The sequence below is a fragment of the Melospiza melodia genome, chromosome 2 (assembly GCF_035770615.1).
Source record: "Melospiza melodia melodia isolate bMelMel2 chromosome 2, bMelMel2.pri, whole genome shotgun sequence".
Classification (NCBI taxonomy): domain Eukaryota; kingdom Metazoa; phylum Chordata; class Aves; order Passeriformes; family Passerellidae; genus Melospiza; species Melospiza melodia.
The window spans coordinates 62,114,519-62,139,942 of record NC_086195.1 but is presented as its reverse complement, the minus strand read 5'-3'; the positions used below and the strand labels follow the sequence as shown (position 1 = coordinate 62,139,942).

Genomic DNA, 25,424 nt, shown 5'->3' with positions numbered 1-25,424 from the left:
GAGGAGGAGGCCGCGCTCCGCCCCTCCCCTCAGGGCGGGCCGAGCAAAGCCGGTGCCGTCGGTGGCGTGGCTCCCGCCCCTTCCCGCGGCCGCGATGTCGCTGCTCCGCGGGCCGCGGCCCCGCACCGCCGGCAGGAAGGGCCCCAGAAAGGCGGCAGCAGCCCGGCGGGACTGGGATGTAAGTGCTCCCCGCTGCCGAGCGGCTTCCGCTGGGAAAAAGGCCCCGGAGCCTCCGTGCCCACGGCTGGGGGAGCCGCCGCCCTCCGCAGGCGCTGCGCCGTGGAAACGCCCGGGCTGTGTGCGGGTTGGGGCGGGCAGACACGGCGTGTGCCCGGGGACATGGCCCCTCGGGCGTCCTTGGCCCTGGCGGAGACCCGGCCTGCTGCGTCTCCTGGGGAAAGAACGCCCTCAGGTTTGGTGCAGGTCTCGCTTCTGGCGGCCGCCTCGCCGAGGGTGGAACGCTCTGCAGCGCCATGAAAGTGCACAGTAGTATAGTGTTAGGCTAGTTATGCTGCAGTTTAAAAGTTGTTTATGGGGTAAATAAAACTTTAAAAAAAAAGTTTGCCCTCAGTTACGACTTTTGACGTGTTCCGTGGTTCCTGTTCGCAGAGTACCGTCCATGATTTGACAGTGCACCGTGCAACTCCTGAGGATATTGTAAGTTTAATAGCACTCACTGCTCTGTCCCTGTGGCAAGGACGTTTAGCTGGTTGTCTGACTTGAGAAGTGCTTACCATGCTTATGGGAATGTTTTCTGCCAATGTTTAATCTCTTTTTCAAGCTTCTGACCATGATGTCTCTTTAGTGCTCGTTTTTTGTTTATGATACTGAGCATCCCCAGGTCCAGCAATTGGTGTTCTTCAGTTTCCTGTTCCCACTAGGAAGCAGTAGCTGCAATTTTTATTTCAGTAAATTGTGTGCCATCATGAAAGCATAAAACATAAATACATGAGAGGTTAGTGGATTAGTTGAAGGTTTTACTTCTGGGAAGGACTGGAAGATGCGCTTTTTCTGAGGAGCCTCTTTAATTCTGAAAATACTCAATTTTCAATTAAACAATTTAACACAACTTCTTTACACTGAGTGACCTGTTGATTGCAAAGTATGTGAATTCTTTGCAATAAACAGATCATGTGTATTTACATTTAGTCAATTACATTGTATTTAAATGTATTTAGATGTGTATTTGCATTTTCTTGATAGCATTGATTACCAGGATGGAAGAGGCAGTATGAACTATTATTATAAGTTTTGACAGGTTTGTCAGGACAGATGGTCACAGTAGCAGAGAAAGACTTCATTCCACAAGTATTTGCCTTGATAGTTTCTTGAGACTTTAGCAAGCACCACACATATTTAATTTCTTTATTTGTATTTAAATTATATAATTTATATATAGTCTAATTGTTAGAAGAAGGGAGACACTATGTCTCGTGACTGACAATGTTAAATCAGGAAAATGCATTTTGTCTTTTTTTGCACCTTACAGGTGCTAGTGTTTGGGGTTTGCCTCCCTTTGCAGCTGTGTAAACTCTTGCCAAGTCAGTGGTGTAGGACAGACAGAAATTGAGACTTTCCCCATTCACATTTGGAACTGCTTTAAATTTGGGTGCGATTGGGATGGCAATACTGATGGCATTTTGCACTTGTAGATGTTTATGAGGTTGTCATTGGCACTAGTGTGAAGTTAACATAAATAATGCTCAGTGCATGAATTATAAAATCAAGAAGAACTCCTTAGCAAATTTTGCTTAAGATTGATTTTTGAATTGATTTATGTTTCTGTAGCTCCGTCGCCGTGAAATACACAAATCAAAAAACAAAGCATTGGCACATCTGGAACTCCAAGAGAAAGCACTGAACAGAAAATGGAAGAAGCAAAGGCAACTGGATGTGGATTCCTTTGAGAGAAGGAAATTGGCTCTGATGCGTGAGGTGAGAGCTGAATTTGCACTTGCAGCCTGCTGCAGGTGATCTGCAGCACTCCTGGAAATCTGCTTGTGCACATGGAAGCCAAAATTGCTCCTCTTGTTGGGTAACTTGATTGCATACATGCACAGGCTGTGTGTGCTGCACACATGCCGTGGTTGGAGTAGACTGTCTGGCAATCCAGCTGTTACATGGAATTGCACACTTCACCCACGTTGCCTGGCTGTGCCCTCTGTAACTCTGCAGGCCTCTTTTCATCTGAACAGGAACTGTTTGCAGAGTTCAACTGTTGTAAAAAGTATTCTGTGGGTTCTTATTGCCAGCTTGCCTTTTCTTCCTCATGTCTGGCATTTTTCTTTGATGCAAACATGAACATTTCTCTATCAGGGAGGGACATTGTTTATTTAAACAGAGAAAGTGCAGTGCCAAGGGGCTGAAAAGGTGAGGCAAGAAGTTGTTAAGGGAGGAAAATTGACATGACAAAGATTGGTGAGCTATGGCTGCCAAGCTTGTCATCTGAGGATTGAAAAGCTTGTTCTCAGCAGTCTAAAGCACTCTGACTGTAAATATATTATTGAATTTGCTTTTGAATATTGAACTGTAGCAGTAAACCTAAGCCTAGTTAACAGAGAGTGGCTGTCACTGAAAAGTGGTGGTAGATCTCCTTTTTCACATGGCAGGTCACTCCTTGCCATGTGTTACAAAAACTTATCTGAAAATTGGCTTTCAGACCTCTGTACTCACTGAGAATTGTTCATGCTGGTAAAGAATGATAATGAACAGTGTTCACTTAGCAGTCAAAATAAGCATGATCTGCTAGTTCTGTAAATATGCAGTGGACTAACCATCACAATCTTCATTGTTTTGTCTTTTGTAGTTTTTCAGAAGTCTCTTTCTGATCTCTGAGAACATTCATGCATAGACAAACAAATGGAAGTACTTAGAATTGAAGATCACCACCTAGTTTTCTATTTGACCCATTTCTCTGCAAATCACAGTAGAATTTTTTGTATTATGGCTGTTTTGCTAATTAAGCCTCAGACTTGGACTTTTGTTACTTTGGTACTTTTCTGCCAAGTATATTTCAGCAGAATATTCAAAAAACACTGTGAATTTCTACATGACTTTCCCTGATGCAGCCTAGTCTCAATAATACTTCCATGCAGAAATAAGTTATGTGTCAGAAAAGGTAAATTAGACCATATTTTATAATATTTGGCTGGGCTACCTATTATGTGAGTTCATTCTTTTGCAGATGTGAAACTCATGTTCAGGAAATAGTCTTCTATATTTGTTACTGTTTCTAATGAAAATGTACTACAAATCTCACATCCTCCTGAGTGGTTTTCCCCTTTATAGTTAAGAGGTTACTTTATTCAGTTTACTCTGTGTTTACTTCTGAATCAGTGAAAAGAAAGACAAAAGGAAATGATGCCAAGCAAGATGAAACAGATAGAAACACAGAAACAAAACCAAAGCAGAATAACAAAATAGATAGAGTTACCATTTTCACTTCTCCCTAACTTAAATCTTGTTAATTGCCAGGTCCTGTTGTTCAGAGTTACTGTGGAGACACTGTGTCTTCCAGCAGAGCACAACCACTGAGAATTGTTTCCTTGTCTCTGTTACCTTGGTGATCTTTTAGTTCTATGAGTGTAACTTTCTAAGCCTCTGGAATCCTGCTCAACTGCAAAGCACTCAGAGACAAAAGCTAAGAAGGTGCTGCTATTAGTGTTGTTTCTCATGTAGCTGTCTGTAGACAGAACCCACTAAAGAGTTACAAAATAGATAAGCAAAATTTTAATATTTTGGAGATTTGTCTGCATAAAAATATGAATGAAAAGATAATGAGTTTACTCTGAAACTTAGGACTGTGAATTTGTAGGTATCACACAGATTGGTCTTGTAGCAACTTATTTTTGAAAAAATGTTAGTGCATTGCACCAAAGAGTAGAGGTAAATGGTTTGCTGTAGTGGAGAGATTTTAGGATGAGTCCTGTTTATTTGCTTTGATAACAATCTGAAACAGGAGGGAAGGCAATTTTTAATGAAATTTGTAGTTGATAATAAACTGGGACAAAGCACACTACCAGTGAATTTGTCCATGTAAATGGGCCTAAAGGGGTTACAAGATGATACCACTTTTTCTTCTCATCACAAACAAATGTGAGCTAATCTGCCTTGGGAGCAATGCTCTAAAAATGTTCATAACGTGTTCAGCAGGAGGGTAGAGCTTAGGAACCTGCTGATGCCAAAAAAAATCCTAGTGAGGAGGGTAAAAACAAGCTAATCAGGATAATTTTTGTCTGATTATACACATCACTCTAATTTTAATTACCTTCAGAAAATGAATCCTATAAACTTTTTCTGTTCTATTTTTTTTTTCTTCTGCCGTTCTGGTATAATAACTTTGTCTAAGAACCTGTATTGTTTAGATGTCAAATGGCTTAATGGAAAACACTAGATTTAGTTTGTATCAGATGTGAAAATTGAACAGTGGTCTGAAAAAGGAGATATGTGAAGTGCTTGAAAGGTGAATATTCACTGACTTGCTAAATTATTATGAGAAGTCTAATTTACTGCAGTGCAATGCAAGCTCAAAAGACTAGAAAACATGGAAAGTCAGATATGTAGGGATGCTTTGTGACATAACAAAGCATGTAGTAAAATAGAGGATTGAGGAAAATGCCATTGCCTAGAATTTTTTGTATGAGGCTAAATGTAAGCCAGCAAAATTACCAATGGACATTGGAAAGAACTCTGTGGAGATAACAGCACAGAGTACTGTGAAACAATTTAAAAACAATTTCTTATGATTCCTGGAGGAGCAAAAATTGCCAGTGAGTTTTCGAATTTTGAGTAGGAGGGCATACATGAGCCTTTTATGTGAGGTCTTCTGAAGTACTCACAGTCTCTGGATCAGTTTGGTGAAGGAGGTCACTTACATATCTCCTTTCAGGTGTTTAAGAATATCTGCTTTCTCCCCAGGTTGTGGGATATAATTTTACTAGTTTTCAATTTCCAGCTTTTGAATGAAGCCAGGCATCAGTGAGGAGCTTTAAATTGTGTTCTGCTCACAAATCCCCATCCCCAGGTGGCTCCATTTGGCTCTTGGTAACTGGATGCCTCTTGCTTTGCACTCCAAGACATCCTTCCTTAGGAGGAACCTGTTGTGATGGACTTCATATACTAGGGAGAGACTTTGGGAAAGAAAATTTGAATACAGAAGCTGTATCTTCTGGAGATTCCCAAAATGTCTTCTGATGCCAGATGTTGTCAGCTGTGTTTACCTCTGTTGGAACTTTGGGTGGTATGTGGCTTAAGTTTTAGGAAGGATTTTCAGGAGGCAAGACTGAGTGAAAGAAGTCTGCTTGAATTGGTTTGAATATCATCAAATAGTACATGTTTTGGGTGTCAGATGTAGGTAAGTATTCTATGACTTAACATTGAGATAAAATTATTTGAGGAATGCTTTCTTTTTTTTTAATTGCTATATATGTCTTTTTTTTTGATGAGCATGTCATAAATACCCAGCTTCTTGTGTCAGGCTAGAAGGAGAAGAGGAAGTGAAGGATTTGTTCTAAAGAGAGTCAGTGCTGATGGGGGCCTCAGAAGTAATAACTGTTTAATTTTTCAGAAAAACAGTATGAATTCTAGTTACTCTGAATGAATTATGGTGAATGATTCTGATATATCTTATTTAGGGTCTATTTGTGCAATACCAACTTTGCAAATGTTCTTTTGTTGGCTGTTGTCTTGGTAACTGTTTAGAGAAACAATACCAGGGGGAAAAAAAAGGAAAGGATCAGTCTGCTTAGTGTAAAGTTTCCTTTTGCACTGTACTTTCAGATCCTGTCTGATCAGTACCATTTGCAAGATGTATTGGAGCGATCTGGTCAGGCTGTGGCTGTGGCAAAAGACTTGCTTGAGGATGCTCCTCGCACACGAACAGGTAGCACATCTCATCTGTATTGGCAGCACATTTAAGAGATCTCCTTGCTCTCTGTGAACAGGCTTGCTTTGCAAAGCATTCTTTTTAACTGCTTTCATCTCATTGTCTAACGTGGTGTGATTGATCCTGTTCATGGTGGATGAAATACAGGTGAGGCTATCACTTCCCATGGCAGGGGAGAGTGACTGATGGATGGTTGGTGTTGGTCCACTGTGGAATTTCACAACATGTGCTTTGAAACACCTCCATGCTCACCATTGCACAGCCAAGCTACTGGCCTGTGCAGAGCAGCAGTTGGAGCTGCTATAATAGTTCTGATTCTCATTGCTGCATGAGCTGACTCTTTGCTCTTGGATATGGTTGAAGATTTATCAGCAATATCAGCTTTTCCTTTTCTTAATTTGGCTTGTGGATCCTTGTGCTGCTGGAAGGCAGGATTGGCTGTCTGTATATGAAATCTTATACCTAGGGGTTTTTCTCTGTAGGCTGCCATTCATTTTGTTCCTGGTCACTTTGATCATGCAAGCTGCTTCTGCAGGTGGGAAGGACAAAAGCTGGGTATGTGGCCCAGTGTATTAAATTAACCCTATTGTCAGTCCTTGGTGGTTATTTAAAGTGACATCCCTGTGACCCCTTTTCTGTGAAGTACAGGAGCTCGATTTTCAGTACATAATCCTGCAACATACGTACAGACCAAGTCCTCTGTGTTCTTCCCTGTGTTAATTCCTCTAGGTTTTCCTAATGTAACAATGGCTCCTAACTGTGACCTAGAATCATCTCAAGGACCCATTGTACAAAAAAGTCGTCCTCCCAGTCAGCTTTCCATCCTTAATGAGTCTGTCATGGATTCCCAGGTAATGTATATTTTGTTCCATGCATACACATCCTGGGGCTCTTTTGTTTGCACGAAATAAGGCTATGCAAAGATAAGAATTTCCAAGCAGAACTAAGTTGGTTTTTGTTGATAACATTCGTAGAAGACCAGATTAAACAGAGGTGAGTTTCTTTTGTAAGACTCTGGGAATCGTGATTTTTTGATTTAACTCTCAGATATGAGAAACAAATACCATTATGTCTCCTCACATAAGCATGCCCTCCCTTTTAAATTTTGGAATTTTCAGAACGAGTACAATGTGGTTACAGTCTAAGAGAAGAACTTTTGTGTCACTTAACTAATTGCCATATTTCAGAATATGTCTCTGATTTACCAATTATGTCTGCATATATGGGGACACAGCCATTTGCATCCCAGTTCACAGCCTTGATGACTCCTACAAGTTTAACTTTTAATACTTCGCATTATTTTGCATTTATTCAGATTTGTTGTAAACAAATTTTAAAATGTTTCAAATTTAATTTAGTTTGCCTTTGTGCTCTGTTTTCTTTTAATAACATATTTTAGCAGGAGTGCTCACTAGGATTTGAGAACAGGCAGGTGGTGCTCCCAGAAAACTTTCCTGTTATGAAGACCAAACAGGCTGTTGGGAGCAAAAGTGATGGTGTCATGTTCCCACGGTTCTCTACTTCCAGTTCCTACTATCTTGCAAAAATATCTGTAATTTGAGTTGTGGTACTTCTATGTTAGGTATTTTGGTGTGGCATTTGTTTTTCCATTTTTTTAATATGAGGAGTGAACTACAGCGTCTTTGTAAGCTGTGTCACTGGATGTATGCTGCAAGATAAGCTGAAATTTTTAAAAGGAACGTGTACTGATTGTGTGCCAAGCTTCTGTGACTTCTTATGTGCCTATGAAAATCACAGTTAAAGGCTATCTGGTGAAACCTACCCAGCAGCTCAGAAACTTGGTAGTTTGAGGAACCCTAATTCCAAATTTGGTTATTTGCATTTAGCTATAGATGTCATACATAGGATTGTATTTTGTTCTGGTTGCATTTTACACACAGACTATAAATGTAATTTTGCAGATCTCATTATGAAGTTATTTAGCTTGTAATGTCAAATGACTGAAATGTTACAAACTGTATGGGTTCAGGTTGTATCTCTGTTTTGGTTCAGCCATAACAGCTTTTATTTTATCCTCTAGTCTGCATGGATTTTCATATTTAATATAAATCATACAAAGAAAATATTGGTTATTGAATTAGTCACTTGCTGTGTTCTTTTCAGAGGCAATTGTCAGTATCAGTGTTTCTTAGGGACTAAAATCCCCCAGAACTTCCTACAAATGGGTGTGGATTTGGTATTTTTTTTCTGTGTGATATTTTTATTTTAAGCATGTTTGGCAGAGGGAAGACTAAAACAAATGTTCTTGGGTTTTTTCTTGAAACAATTCCTTTAAATTGGTCTCTAACTTCTGAATTCTATTTTGTTTTCTTTGTTGTCTCTTGAGAAGCCTCTTGATGAAGATGAGGAGGAAGCATTATCAGAAGATGGACACCATGATGTGTTTGGTTTCAAATCCAGGATCAGTTCTGACAGGTCAGTACAAATACAGGTTTCCACCTGCTTGACACTGGAAAGAAATGAAGTTAAAAGGGTGTTGAATGGGTATAGTTAAGTTAGTTCTTCTGTTTCCTTTTACCTTCCTTTCCTGATCACAGAATTCCAGGGAAAGGCTTTGTTGTAACATTGAGACTGGGAATGAAAGTGAGCAGGGAACTCACCTGAGCAATTGCAGATAATTTAAGGAGCTCTGTCAAGACAGAAAATGTGGAATCGTGCCATTGTCCTGTTACAATTCACTGTTATTCTTGTTTTGAATGTAGGCTGCTTCGGTTGTTGAGAAAAGAAAATTCCTTGGTGAATTCTCCGTTGTGGGCTGAAAAGGGTGTGAGAAAAACCACCTTATCACAGGAATCAAATGTGCCTCGGACTCCAACAACTGTTTCCCCTTCATTGGACCAGTCAGGTTGGGTTTGCCAAATCACAGCAAGGTTGTTGAGCTGTTCATAGGATCCTGTCGGGAGTTCCTTTCCTGGGTGGGGGTCTGAGACAGAAATGTATGCTTATTTGGCTCAGATGTATTTTCAGACTAAAAAGCCAGCTCTAATCGTACTCTAGAACATACTGCTATTAAGGACAAGCCTGAAATATTTCACGTGTACTTTTTTTCTTTGTTTTGTGTTTAAATCAGCCCTCAATGCTACCAGTGTAATCAAGAGAACCCATTCAAGACTTCGGAATGAAGATGAAGAAGAGTCTGTAGACTCCATTGACACTGTGAGACAAGTGCTGAACCCTAACTCAAGGAAACAAAAGCAAATTGCAGCAAAGAGTTAAGTACTTTTAAAAATGAAACACCCTTTTTCCAAGGTCCTTAATGTCAGAAAATGTGGGTTGGAAAGGATTTTTGGGAGTCATTGCAGGGCTAATACCAAAGTTTGATGATGGGGTCCTTGAATCTTGAGCATATCTGAGGCTGGGTGTTCCACAGCTCCTTGTCCGATGTATTTCCCTGTGTCCTGCATGTTCATTGGCAAAGCCAAGTCCATGGGAAGTTGGGAACCATAAAAACAGCCCTTGGAGGCTGCCTATCACCTTGCTGCCCACGGAGTCCTCTCCTGTGCAGGACTTGTCTAGCTCTGATCCAGATTTGTGTTCTGTGCTGCACAGATTAAGGATGCATTTCAGTCCCCATATTCTGTGTGTTTCTGTGAGGTGACTGGCATCAGTTGCAAGCTGTAGCATAAAAGGAGAGTTGCTTACTGAGTATGAGAAAGCAGCTGATGTTTTTCATTAGCAAACTATTTTCCATGCATTTCACTGGAAAGGAGAAAAGTACAAACAGGTGTATCCAAGATAAAAGCACCAGTCAGTTGTCCTTGAGAGATACTACTGTGGCAGCAAAAAATGTGGTTTTTAGGATCTGAAAAAAGCTGGAATAACTAGAGGACATTCTTTGATGGTCTGTTTCATCTTATGGCAAGAGAGGGCATTTCCTTTGATTTACTTCAATAAACAATGCAATTTCATTGGTACTGTGAAGATCTCTATACAAGTTGAAATGCCAATGACCCCTTTTTCTTCCCCTTCAGTGAAAAGAAAGCAAGCTGAACAGAACTCTGCAAGACAAAAGAGAGGTGATTCTCCAGCTAATTTAATCCAGACTGACCTTCAGAGGGACAGCAAATCCAGCCTAGATGTTCTCAGCCACATGATCCAGGAAGTAGAGCATGAACTGGAGGAATATGAGCGATGTACAGGTCGTGAGGTCCCAAAGAAAGAGAGGAGTGAGGGCCTGTCTGGGTTCACTCTGTCCCTGGTGAACGCTCTCTGTCGCTTGATGCGCTACCTCAAGGAGGTGAGAGACTCAGAACTGCTCCTGGAGAGTCAGTGAAGAAGGGTGTGAAGTTATTTTGCAGATGGGAACTTTGGTCTTTTCTGGCTTCCAATCATTTTACATTAAATTCTGATTATCATTACTTCTTACTAGGTTTGCATGCCATTAGGAGTTAAAACTTCTGGTTTGTTGGGAGCTGGTTTGTTAGGAATTGGTATCCCTAGTGAAAATGGAGGAGTTGACTGCAGTGAAAGTCTCTCAGTGTCTAAGGGCAGAAAATACCAATTGAAATAATTTAAAATTTGTTATTTACATGTACTCAGAGTTGTAGCAGGGTAATAACTACAGCGTTGTTTGCAAATTTATTTTCTACTTTGCCTCCCAAAGATGATGCTGTTGTCACCAGAGCAGTGGACCCAAATCCCTTATTTTCTTTGAGGGATTCCTTACTCCTCTTTTACCATCATGAACAGAAACTTTACCTTAAGCAAGAATGACCTGAAGTGCTCACTCTAACAATGCACAGCTGGGAATTAATGGAATTTCATAAAGAAGATCACCTGTGTGCCATATAGAAGTTTTGTTTAAAAAAGGAAAGGGAAAAAAAAAAAAGGGTTTCAATCCATCTGTATCCCAGAGCTATCAAGAGGCAGTAGTGCCTCACAGATGATTTGGTCCATGTGACATGTGGAACTCTCTTATTTTGGTTCCTTTTTAGAGTGTATAATAATTGAAAGGGGGAAGCCCATCTTATTTTTAAATTCTATATTTTTTCTTACCAGATGTATAATAACTTAATCTTTGTATTACTCTGTATTTAATCTGAATGGAAGAATTTACTTTGATTAAGTCCTGGAAGCAAATAGTAAATAATCAGTCCAAGGGTGAAAAACAACTGCCATCAGAAGATGGCAGCTGAGAAAGTCTTATGTTTTTAAAAAAATGCTTAATAATGCTTGGTTTTTGTTAAAATTGTAATACCAAAGCAGGGAATGAAATTTGGTTCTTTGGCAGTTATAAGGAAGGGTCTTAGAATTTCTGTAGAATGTTTTCTGTTTATTAGGAATACATCAATTTAATAGCATCCAGTTTGTGTTATAAATATAATTGCAGTTATAATCCTATTTAGATTGTCTTTAATTTTTCTGCAGAAATGAGTTATTCCTGAGCCTTAGACATCTTCCAACACTACTCATAATTTTTCTTGTTACCATTCCATCCTTCCAGAAGTTGATTGTTTGCATAATTGTCTACCAACACACAAATTTACTACTTAAATTCTTAAGTAAGCAATATTACAAAGTCACTCAAGGTGCATAATGTGGTTAATTGTATTCAGGCTTGCTTGAGATAGATACTGCATTCATATTCTAAAGTGACTTTTCTCCTTTTCAGGGAGGTTTAATTACAGTTATAATTTGAGAATTTGCTGGGAAGAAGCCCAGCTTGTCTTGAGTGTTTCATAAAACCTGGTCCCTGTGATGCCAGACATAGATCAAGCACTTGTTTGCACCATCTGCCTTGCCTAGCCAACAGAGTTAGCAGAATTCCAGTGCCTGAATTGTAACTGGCAGTGCTTTTGAAGAACATGACTTTGCAGGGGATATTTAGAAAGCCTCTGATTTTAGTTAGACAGTTAGACAGTCAGTTTTCATGAGGTTTCAAAGCTTTTAGAGATTCTCTTCCTCTCCTTCCAGTTTTGCTGCAGAAAATCAGAAGGATTGCAATAAAGGATGCTGCCTAATATATTCTCAAAATTGATCTAAGAAGCAGGAGGAGAAACTTGAATTCAGGAATCTTCTATGAAAGTGTTTTTATTACGTGATTAACTAACCAACACCTATAAGAAGGAAATAGTGACTATGGGAGAGGCTAGAGAAAAAGAAACTTCTGAAATCTTTGCAAAACCATATGAAATTCTTAAAGGGAAATGGATAAATCTGACTTGGTTTCTAAATTAATTTTTACATCACCTTCCAAGTGTTAGAATGAATCATTCCCTCCTCACCCTCGTTCTGCTGAGAAAGCTCTTTCTTTGCCAGACCCACAAAGAGAAAGGGCATACTCCCTGAATCTGTGCTGCTCTGTTCTCCCTGTCTGCTGCATGTTCTGGTGCAGTGTTAAAGCTCCCATGATCAGAGCCACACCTGGCAGTGGGCTGGGATGAAAATACTTCTTTCAGGGTATACATACCAGACCTAAATCCTGCCTGGGGATAGGAATAGATGTTACCCTGATGGTTTCCCTATGCATAAATAAGACAGAGCTGCTTGCAAGCTTTTCCTCCAAGACTAGGTTAGTGCTGTGAAGGATTAGTAGATACAGTAGCTCATCCAGATGATCTAAGGCATCAGAAGCTTTATCACTGCTACCAGGGTAGAAGTGCTTCTTTTGTGCTGCCTGATTTCTGAAAAGAGAGGCCAGGTATAGGATTTTTTATCCATTTTCTGAGCCAGCATGCTTCACTTGGATCAGTACAAAAAACCCTGTTCTCTCCAGCTGGAAGGGAAACAGAAAATTGATGGTTTGCCTTTCATATACTTAAGGAAGGTGTATCTGCTTGTCTTTTTCCAGTGGAGTATCTGTGATTTATTCTCAAAAACATTAGTTCATTCACATCATGTGGATGCAGAGCTGTTTGGTTATCATACTTTTGAAACCTTCTAGAACTTTTTCTCTCTGACGGAAAATATTAGAAAGCAAGTAAGTTCTCCTTTACTTAGTCAAATTTGTCTTCTTTAATGAATTAGGGAAACTAAAGATTAGGCACAAGTAGCATGAGAGACTGACAAGCATCAGCACACCTGGAATTATTTGATTCCTGCATGAAGATTCAGTGACTTAAGAAGCTGTATCTGTGCAGAGAGAAAATGCTTTTAGTTACATTCTGTAAAAGCTGTAAAGGCAGAAGAGCAAGGATGTCTAGGATTCCCTACAGTGTCCTGGAGGATCAAAGACAAACTCTGACAGTTCTCAAGGCTGGACAATTTGATTTTGTCATAAAAGTGATGAAGTTCAGCAATAGTGGGAAGTGCTCTTACATTATGATGTTATCGTGACTCATTCCTGTTTTCAAATGAGTCTGTATTGGTTTGTAGTAAGTTTTCAATTTTTTTCTCCATCTTTAGGCTGAAATGCAGCTGCATGAGAAAGAGATGATTAGGCAGCAGCAGAAGGAGATGTTGGATGAACACAGAGAACTGATTGATGCTCTGACTGCTGAGGTTCTTCAAGTAAGGGAAGAAAACATGACTATGCAGGTACTGAGCCCCCCTTGCTTCTGATCCATCAGGGTTGTATTAGAGTTCTGAGCTCTGTTCTGGAAATTTTAACCATAAACAGAAAGAAAGTGATAAAATTGAGCAAGGAGCCCAAGAATTACAGTAGCAGGTATGGGTATGAAATATTTGGAAAGTCATTTGTTTATCTTTATTTAACTTCAAAGCCTGAGAAAGTGCTGGTTCTGTGAAACTGACCTTTACTTTATCCATCTAAAAGTTTAGGCATCTTCCTTCACATTTCTATACTGTTAACAGTACTGGAGCAATGAGTAGATGTAATACTACATTTTCCTTTTTTTAGGTTCCAGTGGAGGTAGATTTGATCAGTGGCTACATTTGGGACTTATGCAATTAAGAAACCTTAGAGAGGAAGTAATGTCATGAGTAAGAAAGGCAAAACAAATTATTTATAAATGAGAAACATGGAGACAATATTTAATTCCCACTGGAATCCTACAAAATCATGCAGCAGTATTAAGAGGCCAAATTTCTTCTCTCAACTTCTTGTAGTATATAGTTTTCTAATTTATGTTGGTAGAACACAAATTTCTGTAATTCTGTGTATGGTTTGTTTTTCCTCCTTTAGAAGAAGCTTCAGCAATACATGACAGTAACAGATGAAAAGCTGATGTGTCTCACACAAGCATTTAAAGGCCTCCCTTTGGTAGAACCTGAAAGAGAACAAAGTTCAAAACATTTGGGAATTGCAAGCAGAGGCCCAGCAAACAGCCAGGGTATGTACAATGAATGTGTGAAGGATGAAAGAGGAGTGGTTGGTTTATCCCTGTAGTGGAAAATCTGGTATTTGATAGATGCCTGCTTGCACAAGTTCCTCTTGCAGAAGCGTGAATGTCACTTCTGTAAATTCACAGGCCATAGGTTCTGCTGTGAGCACAGGCAACGCAGGGGAGTAGCCTTCCCCCATTAAGGTGGCTTCCAAAGTCAGTTTCTTTCTGAGGCTCCTAAAAGAACCCCATAAACCCAAAGAAGTCAAACCCCACAGAATCAGGATCTCAGCTCCCTGTTGCTGAGCAGCCTGGCAGTCTGAGGTTGGTTCTTCCGGGAGACACTGGAGGTCGCTGCTGGCCAGAGCAGCAGCAGCTGAGGCCGGGAGCCAGCCAGTCAGAGAGGTGTCACTTGGTGTTTGTGGCTCTTGTGAGAGGGCAGTGACACCAGCTGAGTGCTGTGTGACACGGAGACAGGCTGAGCTGAGCCAGCTCAGATGGGTGGCCAAACTAACCAAACAGGATTCACCTTGGACTGTTATCCACCTTTCACACTGAGTTCCCTCCCAGCTGTCTTTCCTGGTCTGTTGTTTAAATGCATTGCTTTTGCTCCCAAGGTCGGTAACTTCTTGTGAATCCCAAGATTTCTCAGTTACTTGTATTCCAGAGTTAAATGTTGGTTTTTTGAATCTTTCTGTAGCTAAAAGCTTTCTTCTTGGAAAGATTATCTTCTTCAGAAGAAGCCACATACCAGATCCTTTCTTATGTGATTGACCCAAGTCTTTAAAAGTAAACCAAAGGAAACCACCCCCAAAATATAAAATCCAAACAGTCAGAAAAGCACCCCTCAAAAAACTCCCAACCTAACACCTAAACCTTCAAATTCATCAGTTCTGCAGCACTAAAATTTTCAAATCTTTTCCTTATTTTCCTTAGCTAAAGGAAGAATAATTTCTCTCTTTTTTTTTTTTTTTTTTTTTTTTAACTGAAGAGACCTCTCATTTCAATTAAATGGTAGTAAGATCAGCAGAGCTCAGAAAAGCCTTGGATGGTTTTCTAACAGCATTGTTGCCATCAAATTTATAATATGGGGGATTAGGACAAGTGCATAAGTTGATTTTCTCAAGAGAATGTTGCCAAATGCAGCTCAGATAGTTCAAGACATGTATCTGTAAGTCTCATGCATGAGCTACAAACAGATCTCATGCCACTGTCCTGAAATTGAGGCTTTGTGTAAGAGCTCTTCTTGCTCTTATGGCCAGTAAAGATTTATAATTTGCTTGAGTGAAAGACTTCTGTACTTCTGTACTTGAACACCAGAAGAAAGGTGTAGAACATACTCTACTCTTGTCTGTCTTTTCAGTGTCTGAACATAGGAGTTGTTACTGATATTTTCCTACACTGCTATTTCACTATAAGTAGTTTTTGGTTGGTTTGTTTTGTTCATTTCTTTAACTTTTATCCCTGCTTTGTCCTTTTCTTTAGAAAAACCTGATATGACCTACCCTGAGCCCAGGACTGAAGTAGGCAATAGGGAAAATATGCTGAAATTTCCACAGGAAGAACTTCCTTTCACATTTCACCCAGGGCCAGATGCCTTAAGTGATATGAGACCTGGTAGAAGCTTCCCAGCTCGCATCTTCCAGCCAGCTGTGCTGTTGTCCCCACCACAGCAGAAAAGCAGTGAGGAATTGTTTCATTTCCAGAATGGTGAGATTTCTCTGACTGCAGTAGACTTAGGAGTCTGTGTTGTGTGTTACTGTTTCAATCTCACACTACCTCTGAAGATGGATTTTCCATGGAAAATTTTTTATCTTTACGCCTAGACAAATTGGCCCAATAGCTGGAATGTCCTACTGCTGCACCCAGATATGAATTTCCTTTGTTGCTATGCCTGTTGCTGGACAGCCTTTACACTTCCTGTTTTCCATATCCTGGCAGCAGTCCTGCCAGTGGCAATCCAGCCTGACATTTTATTCTGTACTCATTTTGATTGTCATATCTGTGAGTGCTGAAGCTCTTTGTCAATGACCTACAGCATGTCATTTCAGATTTACACCTGCTGATGGTGTAATCCAGCCTCCATCACCTTCGATGGTGAGACCACAGAAGCCTGGAAGTTCTGGTTCTGCAATGTTGCAGACACAACAGGATGTCTGTAGGCTGTGTGCTCCTGCTTTGAGCCAATCCCCCCAGCAAAGGGGTTTTTGGATGCTATGGGAGCCAGGTTCCCATTGGGTTTCATTCCATACACAGGAAATGGTTCAGCAAATTTTGGGTGAAATTGTGTTGCCAGATAACCAGGTAGCTCAGTCTTGTCTCAGTATGCATAGCTCAGTTGTGGTTCATGGGAGGAAGAAAGTTCATCAGGGTGATTAGGAAAGGTGTTTCTCATTTATCCTCACTGACGTGAGCAGGAGGAAGCACTCTGTGGTTCTAAAACTGAGCTGTTTCCTGCTGCAGTTGTCACAGAAAGCACATGCATCCCACTGGACATGCCAGGGCCCTGAATAACACCCTTGTTGAGAGGCAGATAACTACATCCATGGCCAGACTCATGGTGGCTGGCAAGAAGGAGGGTACAGGAGTGGCTTTTGGTGTTTTTCTCCCTTTTCCTCCCTTTCAGCTGTTGTTTTGGAAGCCTTTTCCAAGTCATAAAAATAACCAAAAGTTTTGATTTTTAAGGAGTTGGTTGGGCAATTGGAAGTTTATATCTAGTTCAGCCACTTGGTGGGCTGCTGTGCTGTAAGGAGGTACATAAACAATCTGGAGGAAATGAACTAAAGGTCTTGGTCTACAAAAAGCAATGTCTGGTTTCAGTCCCATTGAGAACTGTCAGATGTCTTCTGTCATTTGAAACAGCAATGCAGAACTGTATTCCAAGATTTCTCTAAAATATATTGTTCTTCTCTTAAGACTGATGCTAAGTGGCCCAACAAATGTTAAACTTAATGAATGTTTCTTTATGCTCATAGCTTCATAAAACACACTTGAGTGTAATTTTTTTTAAGTGTTCATCTCTGCTCAAGAATCAAAACCTAAAGCTTGTGAAGGAATGGGCTATTTGGTGTATGAAGCACAGAAAATCTGGTTTTGGTCACAAAAGTCAAGGTGGGCTTAGCATGTACAGCAGACAGTGCTGGAACTGTAGTCGTGTCTCTGGGATGTGTTATCTCTTTGCTGATGATGACCACAAAAAAATAACTTGCTATTTTGTTGGCCACACTGCTTCTTCTTTAGGGGCTAAGTAGTTAATTATTGTGCTAAATTCTTGTATTTTTTTGTTTCAGTATCCTGAAAGTTTTGTTAATAACCCAATATCAGAACTGAAACAAAATAAATATCAGAACTGAAACAAAAACTTAGTTTATCAGGTAAGGTAACTGAATTTTGGAAAATGGTGGACTAACTAAGAAATAGTATTTAATCTGTCAGCTAAGAAATTTGAAACAATGTATCTTCTTAGTGACTACTCTGTCAATCTCGAATTAAATCATTTAAATGTAAGACTGTTTGCAATAGGAAATACTCACCTAGTGAGTTCTTACAGCAGGATATTCCATAGAATGGTTTTGATCAGTACCATAACACCATTCAGGCCAGATGCTACAATTCAAATTCCTGCTTGATTATTAGTAACTTGATGAAATAAAGTCACTGTTAGTCTCCTCAGTGAGGATCTTGTGTCACTGTCCTCACTGTTCCTTTATTTTGTGTCTGTAGTGTTGGCAGCCCTTTCCCAGTCTACTGAAAGAGAGCCATGCAAGGAAAGGAGCTTGCCTTCCTCCCTGAGGACACAGAGCACAGCTGAGGAGAACTGCCCCATCTCTCAAAGGCAACCAGTTCCTCCTGCAGACAAAAACTTGGAGAGTTCCCATGAGAAAACCAATCTGTCCTGCCCAGGTGACACTGGAAAAAACAGCACAGCTGAAGAGTTCCTTCGAAATGGTGATCTGCTGGGACAGATAGCTGAGCTCTCACGGCAGAATGCTCTAATTAAAGCTCAACTGAGCAAATTCAGAGGTGTCCCTGGAGACAAAAGTGATTGTCTGCATCAGCAAGGCCTGACACAAAATGCAGATCCTAGCCCAGGCTCTTCACAAGGACAGGTCAGAATTTAGCAGGAAAGGAAGGCTGGATCTCCTTTCTGATGATCTGCTTTCCCATAGTTTACTAGTGCTTTTTTGTCTTTCATGTTGTCACTTGCTACTTGTTTGCTTGGAGATTTGTTATTTTTATTATTATTCCATGAGCAAATCAGCAGCAGTTTCTCATACTGGGCCTATGTTGTACCTGGGTTCTGAAGAAGATTATAAGGTTGTGCTGCAACAAGAGGTGGTGTTGCAATGTCATCCAGGCTCTTGCAGTTTGGATATTGTTAGCAGTCAAAGTGCTGCACCAGCCCACAGCTTCTTGTCAAGCTTGTAAAAGGCATGTTTAAAACCATGTCATATCTCCTCTGCTACTCTGACCCAAAAGCAGATGAGATTCAAGTTAGTGCCAATACATCTTTGGCAAATGTTTGATCATGGTGTATGTGCTTGTTGGGTCTGTCCTGTCAGTTCTCTTCTGCGAGAATGCCAAAGATTTTGGGACAGAGACCTTGAAGGCTTCAGTCTAAGTGGAAAAAATTAACCTGCAACTAAGCAGTTACTCAGTAGGATCCCAGTGAGTGAAGTTCACATCACAAAAACATCCCTGCCCTTGCTGTTGTCTTTTGTTCTATCACAGTGGCTGGTTGACTGCTAAATTAAGGATCATGAAGATTTTTAATTTCTTCATTTAAATGTAGGCTGAGAGTGTTGTCACTTTCACTTTAGGTTATGCTGTGTAGTATTTAGTCATTTGAGTTCCAGGACACTACTGCTAGAACTTGCTTTTGCTCCCCCACACACTCTGAATGTGTCTCTGATTATGTATATTCTTAATTGTAGTTAATTGTTGGGTGTTTATTGGTTTTGGTTTGGTTTGGTGGTTTGTTTGGGTTTGGTGTTTTGGGGGGGGAAGAGATGTTGTTTTTTGTGGTTTAGGGGGGGGGGGGGTTGGGGTGGGGGCATGGGATTTTTTTTCTTTCTCAAATTATATGGACAACAGCTGCATTTTTCCTACTTGAGGGAAGACCAGTATAAAATATTGTAATGTTTAATCAGTTGGGGACTTAGATACAGGACAGTAAAAGCGTCAAAATCAGATTTTTCACAGAAGTGCTACATAATTATATTCACTCTCAATTTGAAAACGAAATGCGTAGAAGTACTTGAAATACATTGAATGCCCTCCTTTAGGGTGAAAATTGTAAATATTTCATTGGAAGTGATTATCCCATTATCCAAGTAGAGTCATCTCATGGTATCAAGGAGCTTGGAGGAAAGGATAGCGGAGCTGAATCGCCAGAGTACAGAAGCACGGGATAAGCTGTTGCAGTTGATAGACCAGCAGAAATCAGCTGCTGCTGACATGGTCCCTCCAATGCTGTCTCCTGTTCCACCCCCGTCCCTGAATTACACTGGTGAGTACCCAGCTTCAGGAGAAACAAAACTAGTCAGACTGTTTTTCTCCTTTGGCGAGTCCTTATCTTACTGGATCAGTGGTTGTGGTCAGAATTACACTTGCTGTTAATGCCTTGTGGTACAAACACCTCTTACTTCAGAGAGCTAAAAACATATTAGCTAAACCTCTGCTGAAGTTAGCTTAGTAATTATTCTGCTGCAAGTACTGTGCTTCATGTTGAACCTGATCTTTGCTGTGTCTGAAGAACAGGTGCTACATTTGGACATTAGTAGGAACATCTTCACAGAAAGGGTTGTCAGGCATTGCAATGGATTGCACAGGGAGATGGTAGAGTCACCATCCCTGGAAATGCTTAAGGAAAAACTGGATGTGACACACAGACAGTGCCTTGGTCTGTTTGACAAGGTGGTGTTCAAAGGTTGGAGTTGATGATCTCTGATGTATTTTTCAACTTAATTGATTCTGTGGTAATCTCTGGTGGTCAGTGCTGGGTTTTTTAATCAGTCCTCTGTTGTGCAGAATCTTGGGTGAAAAAGACTAAAGTATTGACATCAGGCTTCTAAAACTTATGGCAGAGTGGTCATCCTATTCTCAACCTCATTTTAGTTTTTGTCATTTGGGTAGTCTTTCCATCAGACTGTCTTGCTGAGTTACTGCCTGTGCTAATAGAAAGGAGCTTCCAGTCATGTAACGAGGTAGTTTAGCATAGAGAATATACTTGCTGGTTCAAGATTCATAGATTAGCTGCCATATGTAACTGTAAAAAAAGATTGCTTTGCAGGAGGTCAGGGCTGCTTTATCTTTTCATGGAGTTATTGTCATTGCAAGTAGAACTGCATGTGGCCATGTACACATGCTCTGTGTGAGACACCTGTCCTTTCCCCTTAGAAACCACAGAGGATGTATAGAGGGGGAAGGACTTAGAGAGAGGAAGAAGGGGGAGGAGGGAGCAGCGTGTGGGCATTTACCTGCAGGTGCCTTTGCAGTGACTCCTGGGTTGGTTCATAACACTTTCAATGCTTGTTTGGCTGTTTTAATGTAAATTCAGCACAATAAGTAAAATCTTAAAGCAGCAAAGGTGAGAGATCAGAAGTGTGTAAGCCTGTAATTGCCAAAAAACACAGAAAATTTAACCATGGAAGAATCATTCTATATATGTGAGTGTTGTCTGCAGTTGCTCTGAGTCTCTGCTTCCATTGTCAGTCATTTTCAGAAAGTGAGTGTGAGACTGATGTTTAACCTGTTGCTTTAATTCTGGTCCGTGTGTCTGTGCAATTGGGAAGAGGTTGTGATGCCTCTGGAAAAAATGGTAAAGCAAAATGAATGTTGTGCAATGTTGCTGTGTTCTCATCAGAATCAAGCAATTATTTATCACCTAGAAAATGCAGGGAGGACAGTTGAAGCCTCTGTTCCCATGACAGTGGCTATGGACAGCTCCAAGGATGACAGTGTTCCCCGTGCCAGTATGACCAGTATAAGAAGGTAAAAGTTCAGCCTTTACTATTTCCTATTTTTAGTATCTTAATTACTGACGCGGCAGAAATTGAACACAATGGAGAAATTGCCATGTGGTTTTTGGCTTTGTGGATTTTCCCTTACTTTCTCACATTAAATTCTGCAAGTGAGACAAAGGTCTAATAGCTTTTTCACAACTTCCTATGTTTGTATTTAAAATATGTGCAATCTGACACAAGACAGATGACATGTGTTGTTGAAAACTGCTGATGAGGGGTCCTAACTCAGGATCAGAGATAATATTCTAGTAGTCACTTCCATTTTTCACTTTTTAAATTTTATTTTTAATATTTCCAGGACTGTAGGAGACTCCAGCAAACCTTTAAGTGCAACATCAGAAAGTGCCAAATTAACTTCTGTCAGCCAAAGACCAAAGGTGAGACTGAAAAATCTTCAGCCAGAAAATTTTAATATGTTGTCATAAAAGGGAAAAGATGGATGAAGGGAGGAGAGCTCTGTCCTGTTTTAAATATCCCAAGGCTATTATCAGTCAGTAGTAGGTTGGATTACAGACAAATGGTAAGAAGAGACCTGAGAACTAGTGACATTCATTATTTTCTGCCACAGAGTTATTTATAAGTAACCCTTTTCTGCTGTGGCATCTTTGTGTGTTAGAACTGGAAACCTTTGGAAGTCTTTCCCTCATGACTCCAGAGAATTTCAAGCCATGGTAGAGCCACAGTCAAGAGGCAAGCAAGCTCTTCCCTAGCTGTTGCACAAGTCCCTGGCTGAAGGATGAGTAAAAAGAGCCACAATCTATATTTCTGACTCCTGATGTGCAAAAAAAAGGATAGCCTGTGGTGAGATGCTTTCACAGGGAGATGTGCAGTGGTACAGAGCGATAAACCAGTCATAAGAGCTGTTTATAGGCTTGAAAGCAACCATCAGGACATACCAATAACCTGTTTCCTCCCGTCCAAAATAACCTAAATTAGGCTTGATAAGGAGAACAGAGTTAGGGTCCAGGACTTGCTATCCTGACAGCAAACTATACATCCCTAGAAGGGAAATTTGAAATTATTAAGGTAGGTGTGGCTTGAAGTAGGTGGTGTGACTCCCTCCATGGTGCCAATGGCAGACAACAGTCCTAACACACATGTCTATGGGAAATTTACTGTACATGAATCTCAACTGGTTTCTTCTTTTACAGGTAGAAAAGCAAAAAGAAGAAGGATGGTTTGCATTGTCAATGCACGTTATGTAAAGGAAGCTGAGCTCAAGTCCTGTATTTTTTAAATATTTTTTATTAACTACAAATAAATCACAATCTCTCTACACATGTGCAGTTTAACTCTGAAGTGTTTTTATGTCAGTGCCATTAGTATGGAAAGGTCTGTGTGCTTACTGTATTTGTGCCCTACAGAGCACTCTAGGAGGCCCTGGGAATGAGTTTCTGAGCTGGACACGCTGCTGTGACCTTACACCTTTTCACCAAAAAAATCTTCCATGAGGTTGTAAACTCAGGCTGCTGCAGCTTTACAAGTGAGCACCTTGATACCTCTGTTAGGTATGCTGAAGACAGGAGGTTTTAGAAATTGCCTGTGAAACTTTCTGGAGCACTTGTTTGCACAAGATGTGGGAATAAAATGTCAGGAAGAACTGAGATGAGGGAAGGTACCTGCATTGAAAAGGAACCTGGAGATTAGGAAGCCAGTCTGTTTCTGGTGGATAAGTATTTGCATCAGAAAGAATTTATTCCTTCTGTGGTTTACAGTTGCTCCCAAAAATTGTGTTTTCTGTACAGTTAGCATGTTAGGGATTGCATCTGGACTGGAGGATTGCTTTTTTAAAATCTCATTTAATATTTTTATAGTAAATATAAAGTGACTACTTGAAATTAAAATCAGAATCTCTATTTGTTGTGTACTAAGGTATGTTGTCTTTGATATAACAGAAAACTGATACATATAATTGTATTAACCTGGGGTGCTGTGTATTTATGTAATATTCTAATGGCCATGGTCCTTATATTGGTTTTATTTGACTTTTAAAAGTAGTCATTATTTTATTAGCAATGATTACCTATAAAATTTAAGACTTTGAGGAAATGCTTTGTTAGCTGTTCCTTACCGTGTAGTAAACCTTGCCAAAAACATTTATGATGGAGATCTATAAAATGAAAATAATTTGCAAGTCTGGGAAAGAAAATAGCTGCAAGTAGCAAAAACAGACTTTTTTTTTTTAACTGTGAAATTTCCTCCAAAAGGTAGTGATAGGGTGGAGCCAGCCTCTGTCCTGTCAGTCAGTTCAGCTATAGGAGAATGAAGAAAACATGCTGCTGCTTTTTTTTTTTCTATTTTGGTTTTTTTTTTTTTTTGTAGAGGAAGGGTTCTTCTAAATAGATCTAGAAAATTAAAATTAAAAAAAAAGTGGGATTCAGAAGAGGATCTGTTCAAATATTCATTGATGCTTCCATGATTTATTTTTCCAGTGGGAAGTGAAGAAAGTTTATATTTCTGTATTTTGTGAAATAACAGTTAAACAGTTGGGATGGGACTGCTAGCAATAACCATAGTGCCACAGGTTAATGCTGTTGCCTCTGCTAATGTTTGCTACAAGTGCTCTGGAATTAATGAGAATTCCTTTTAGAATGCAGGATTGGGATTCATCCTTTGAGTCATCTATTTTCTTTAACTTGGAAGTCTCTAAATGGGAGGGACACTTCCACTCCAGATGTCTCCAGTCACCTCCCACCATCTCCTCCACAGCCTGTGACTTGCTGTGGTTCAGGCTGGGGTCACACAGTGTTCTTGTGGTTAGAAATGAGCTGCCCCTGGGATTTCAGGGAAGTGTGTTTGCTGGAATGCTGAAGGCTAGTGAAGCTTGAGGCAGTGTCTGAGAAACTGCTAGTGCAGAGAGTTTTATGGGAGGGTTGGTTTTTTGTCTGTTCTAGACCAAGAAACAAACTGCAGCTGTTGCTAGAATTCGACTCACCAACTCAAGCTTTGCTGCTTGATAAGCAGGCTGGCCTCTACCTGTCTGAAACAAAGTGCTGACTCTCATGAGACTGACATCTGCTCCTGCAGGGAACTAGTCTTCCTGCACACCTGTTGCAGGCAATCAGATTTTCTATTTCTTTGTGTGTACACGTATGAGTAAAAGCATGCTTGGTCAGGCCTCATACTGACCTCAAGTCTCATCCAAGGGAATTCCCTGCTCTCGCTGCCCTGCAGCAAGGCCAGAGTTTTGTTCTTAGCTCTATCTCAGTGAAATACCCTGTTGTAATATCCTTCTGTCTCGTGGTCCTAGCAGTGAAGGAAAAGAAAAAAAAAAAAAAAAAAACTCCATTTGTCTTCTCAGCATCAGTATTAAGTGGGCACAGCACCAAGCCTGACAGAGTTCAAAAAGCGATGGGACAATATTCTTGGGTACATGGTGTGGTTCTTAGGGCTGTCCTGTGCAGGGCCAGGAGTTGGAATTCAATGATCCTTGTGGGTCCTTTCCAATTCTGAGTATTCAGTGATTCTATGATCTTCTGCATGTAGAAACTTACAGCCTTTCAGATCACTTCCCTCTCTCAAATATGGCTGAAGGGAAGCTAAAAAAGATTATTGGGCTGACATCACGAAGAACTTGCTTCCTTAGAAAAGCCTCCTTGGAAAAAAATCCAGTTTCATCTTCCCTTCAGAAAATGTAGGCAGGATTCAGGAGAGATTAAAAAGAATATATATAGCAGCAGAAAGCTGAAAGTGGCAGCAGGTGGTTGGAAAGCTGCAGGCAGGAGGGGAAAGTAGGAATGTCTGGTCAGAAGCCACAGCAAGGGCAAATCTGCACAAATCCTGTGTTGCTGGGTGGTTTGGCTGCAGCTGCTTTGGTCTTCAAAGAGCTGCTGCTGCCAACTGAAAGGGATAATGCTTGACCACTTCAGACTGTGTTTCCTGTCACAAATCTGGAGGACAAGAGAGATCCACACATCTTTTGCTGCTTTCTTTCTATGCTTTAAGTGTTAGCCCATCTCCATGCCCTATCCCCTTCTCTTTGATATTTCAGGGTTAAGCCAAGTCCACGTGTGATGATGTGTGATTACTCAGTGAGGGGCAGAGGTTTAGGTGCCAGGTGTGCTGTTTGGCTGCCTTCCTCCTTCACCTCTCCCAGGTCACACTGCAGTGGCTGAAGTCCTGCTGGAGCACAGGTTTGATGTGTGACAGCAGCAGCTCACAGAAATACTTTGGAGTCCAGCATGAAAATGAAGATACATGGGCTTATGTTAAATGAGGTAACTTGGGATTCAGTTTAGTTTTGTCTCCAATGCTCAACACAAGCCTGAAGAC

At 40.5% G+C, this 25,424-nt stretch overlaps 1 protein-coding gene across 2 annotated transcripts; it reads left to right on the top strand.

Moving 5' to 3' along the window:
- Positions 1-74: 74 nt before the first annotated feature.
- SPICE1 (spindle and centriole associated protein 1) lies at positions 75-22,430 on the top strand. 2 transcript variants are annotated; one of them, XM_063148421.1, is made up of 17 exons: positions 75-178; positions 610-657; positions 1,789-1,935; positions 5,779-5,881; positions 6,614-6,735; positions 8,235-8,320; positions 8,608-8,750; positions 8,976-9,116; positions 9,877-10,142; positions 13,250-13,381; positions 13,989-14,136; positions 15,613-15,837; positions 17,851-18,236; positions 19,465-19,636; positions 21,018-21,120; positions 21,451-21,529; positions 22,304-22,430. In XM_063148421.1, exons 1-17 carry the CDS (start codon positions 95-97, stop codon positions 22,355-22,357), a joined length of 2,439 nt encoding a protein of 812 aa, XP_063004491.1. In that variant the 5' UTR covers positions 75-94; the 3' UTR covers positions 22,358-22,430. The 2 variants fall into 2 exon arrangements, with proteins under 2 accessions (XP_063004491.1, XP_063004492.1); XM_063148422.1 differs by lacking the exon at positions 15,613-15,837.
- Positions 22,431-25,424: the final 2,994 nt, after the last annotated feature.

Excerpts from the sequence above, each read along its gene's own strand:
- SPICE1 (XM_063148421.1), top strand. The coding sequence starts at position 95 with ATGTCGCTGCTCCGCGGGCCGCGGCCCCGCACCGCCGGCAGGAAGGGC. Across the intron at positions 179-609 it reads CAGCCCGGCGGGACTGGGAT|AGTACCGTCCATGATTTGAC; the intron begins GTAAGTGCTCCC and ends TCCTGTTCGCAG. Across the intron at positions 10,143-13,249 it reads TGATGCGCTACCTCAAGGAG|GCTGAAATGCAGCTGCATGA; the intron begins GTGAGAGACTCA and ends CTCCATCTTTAG.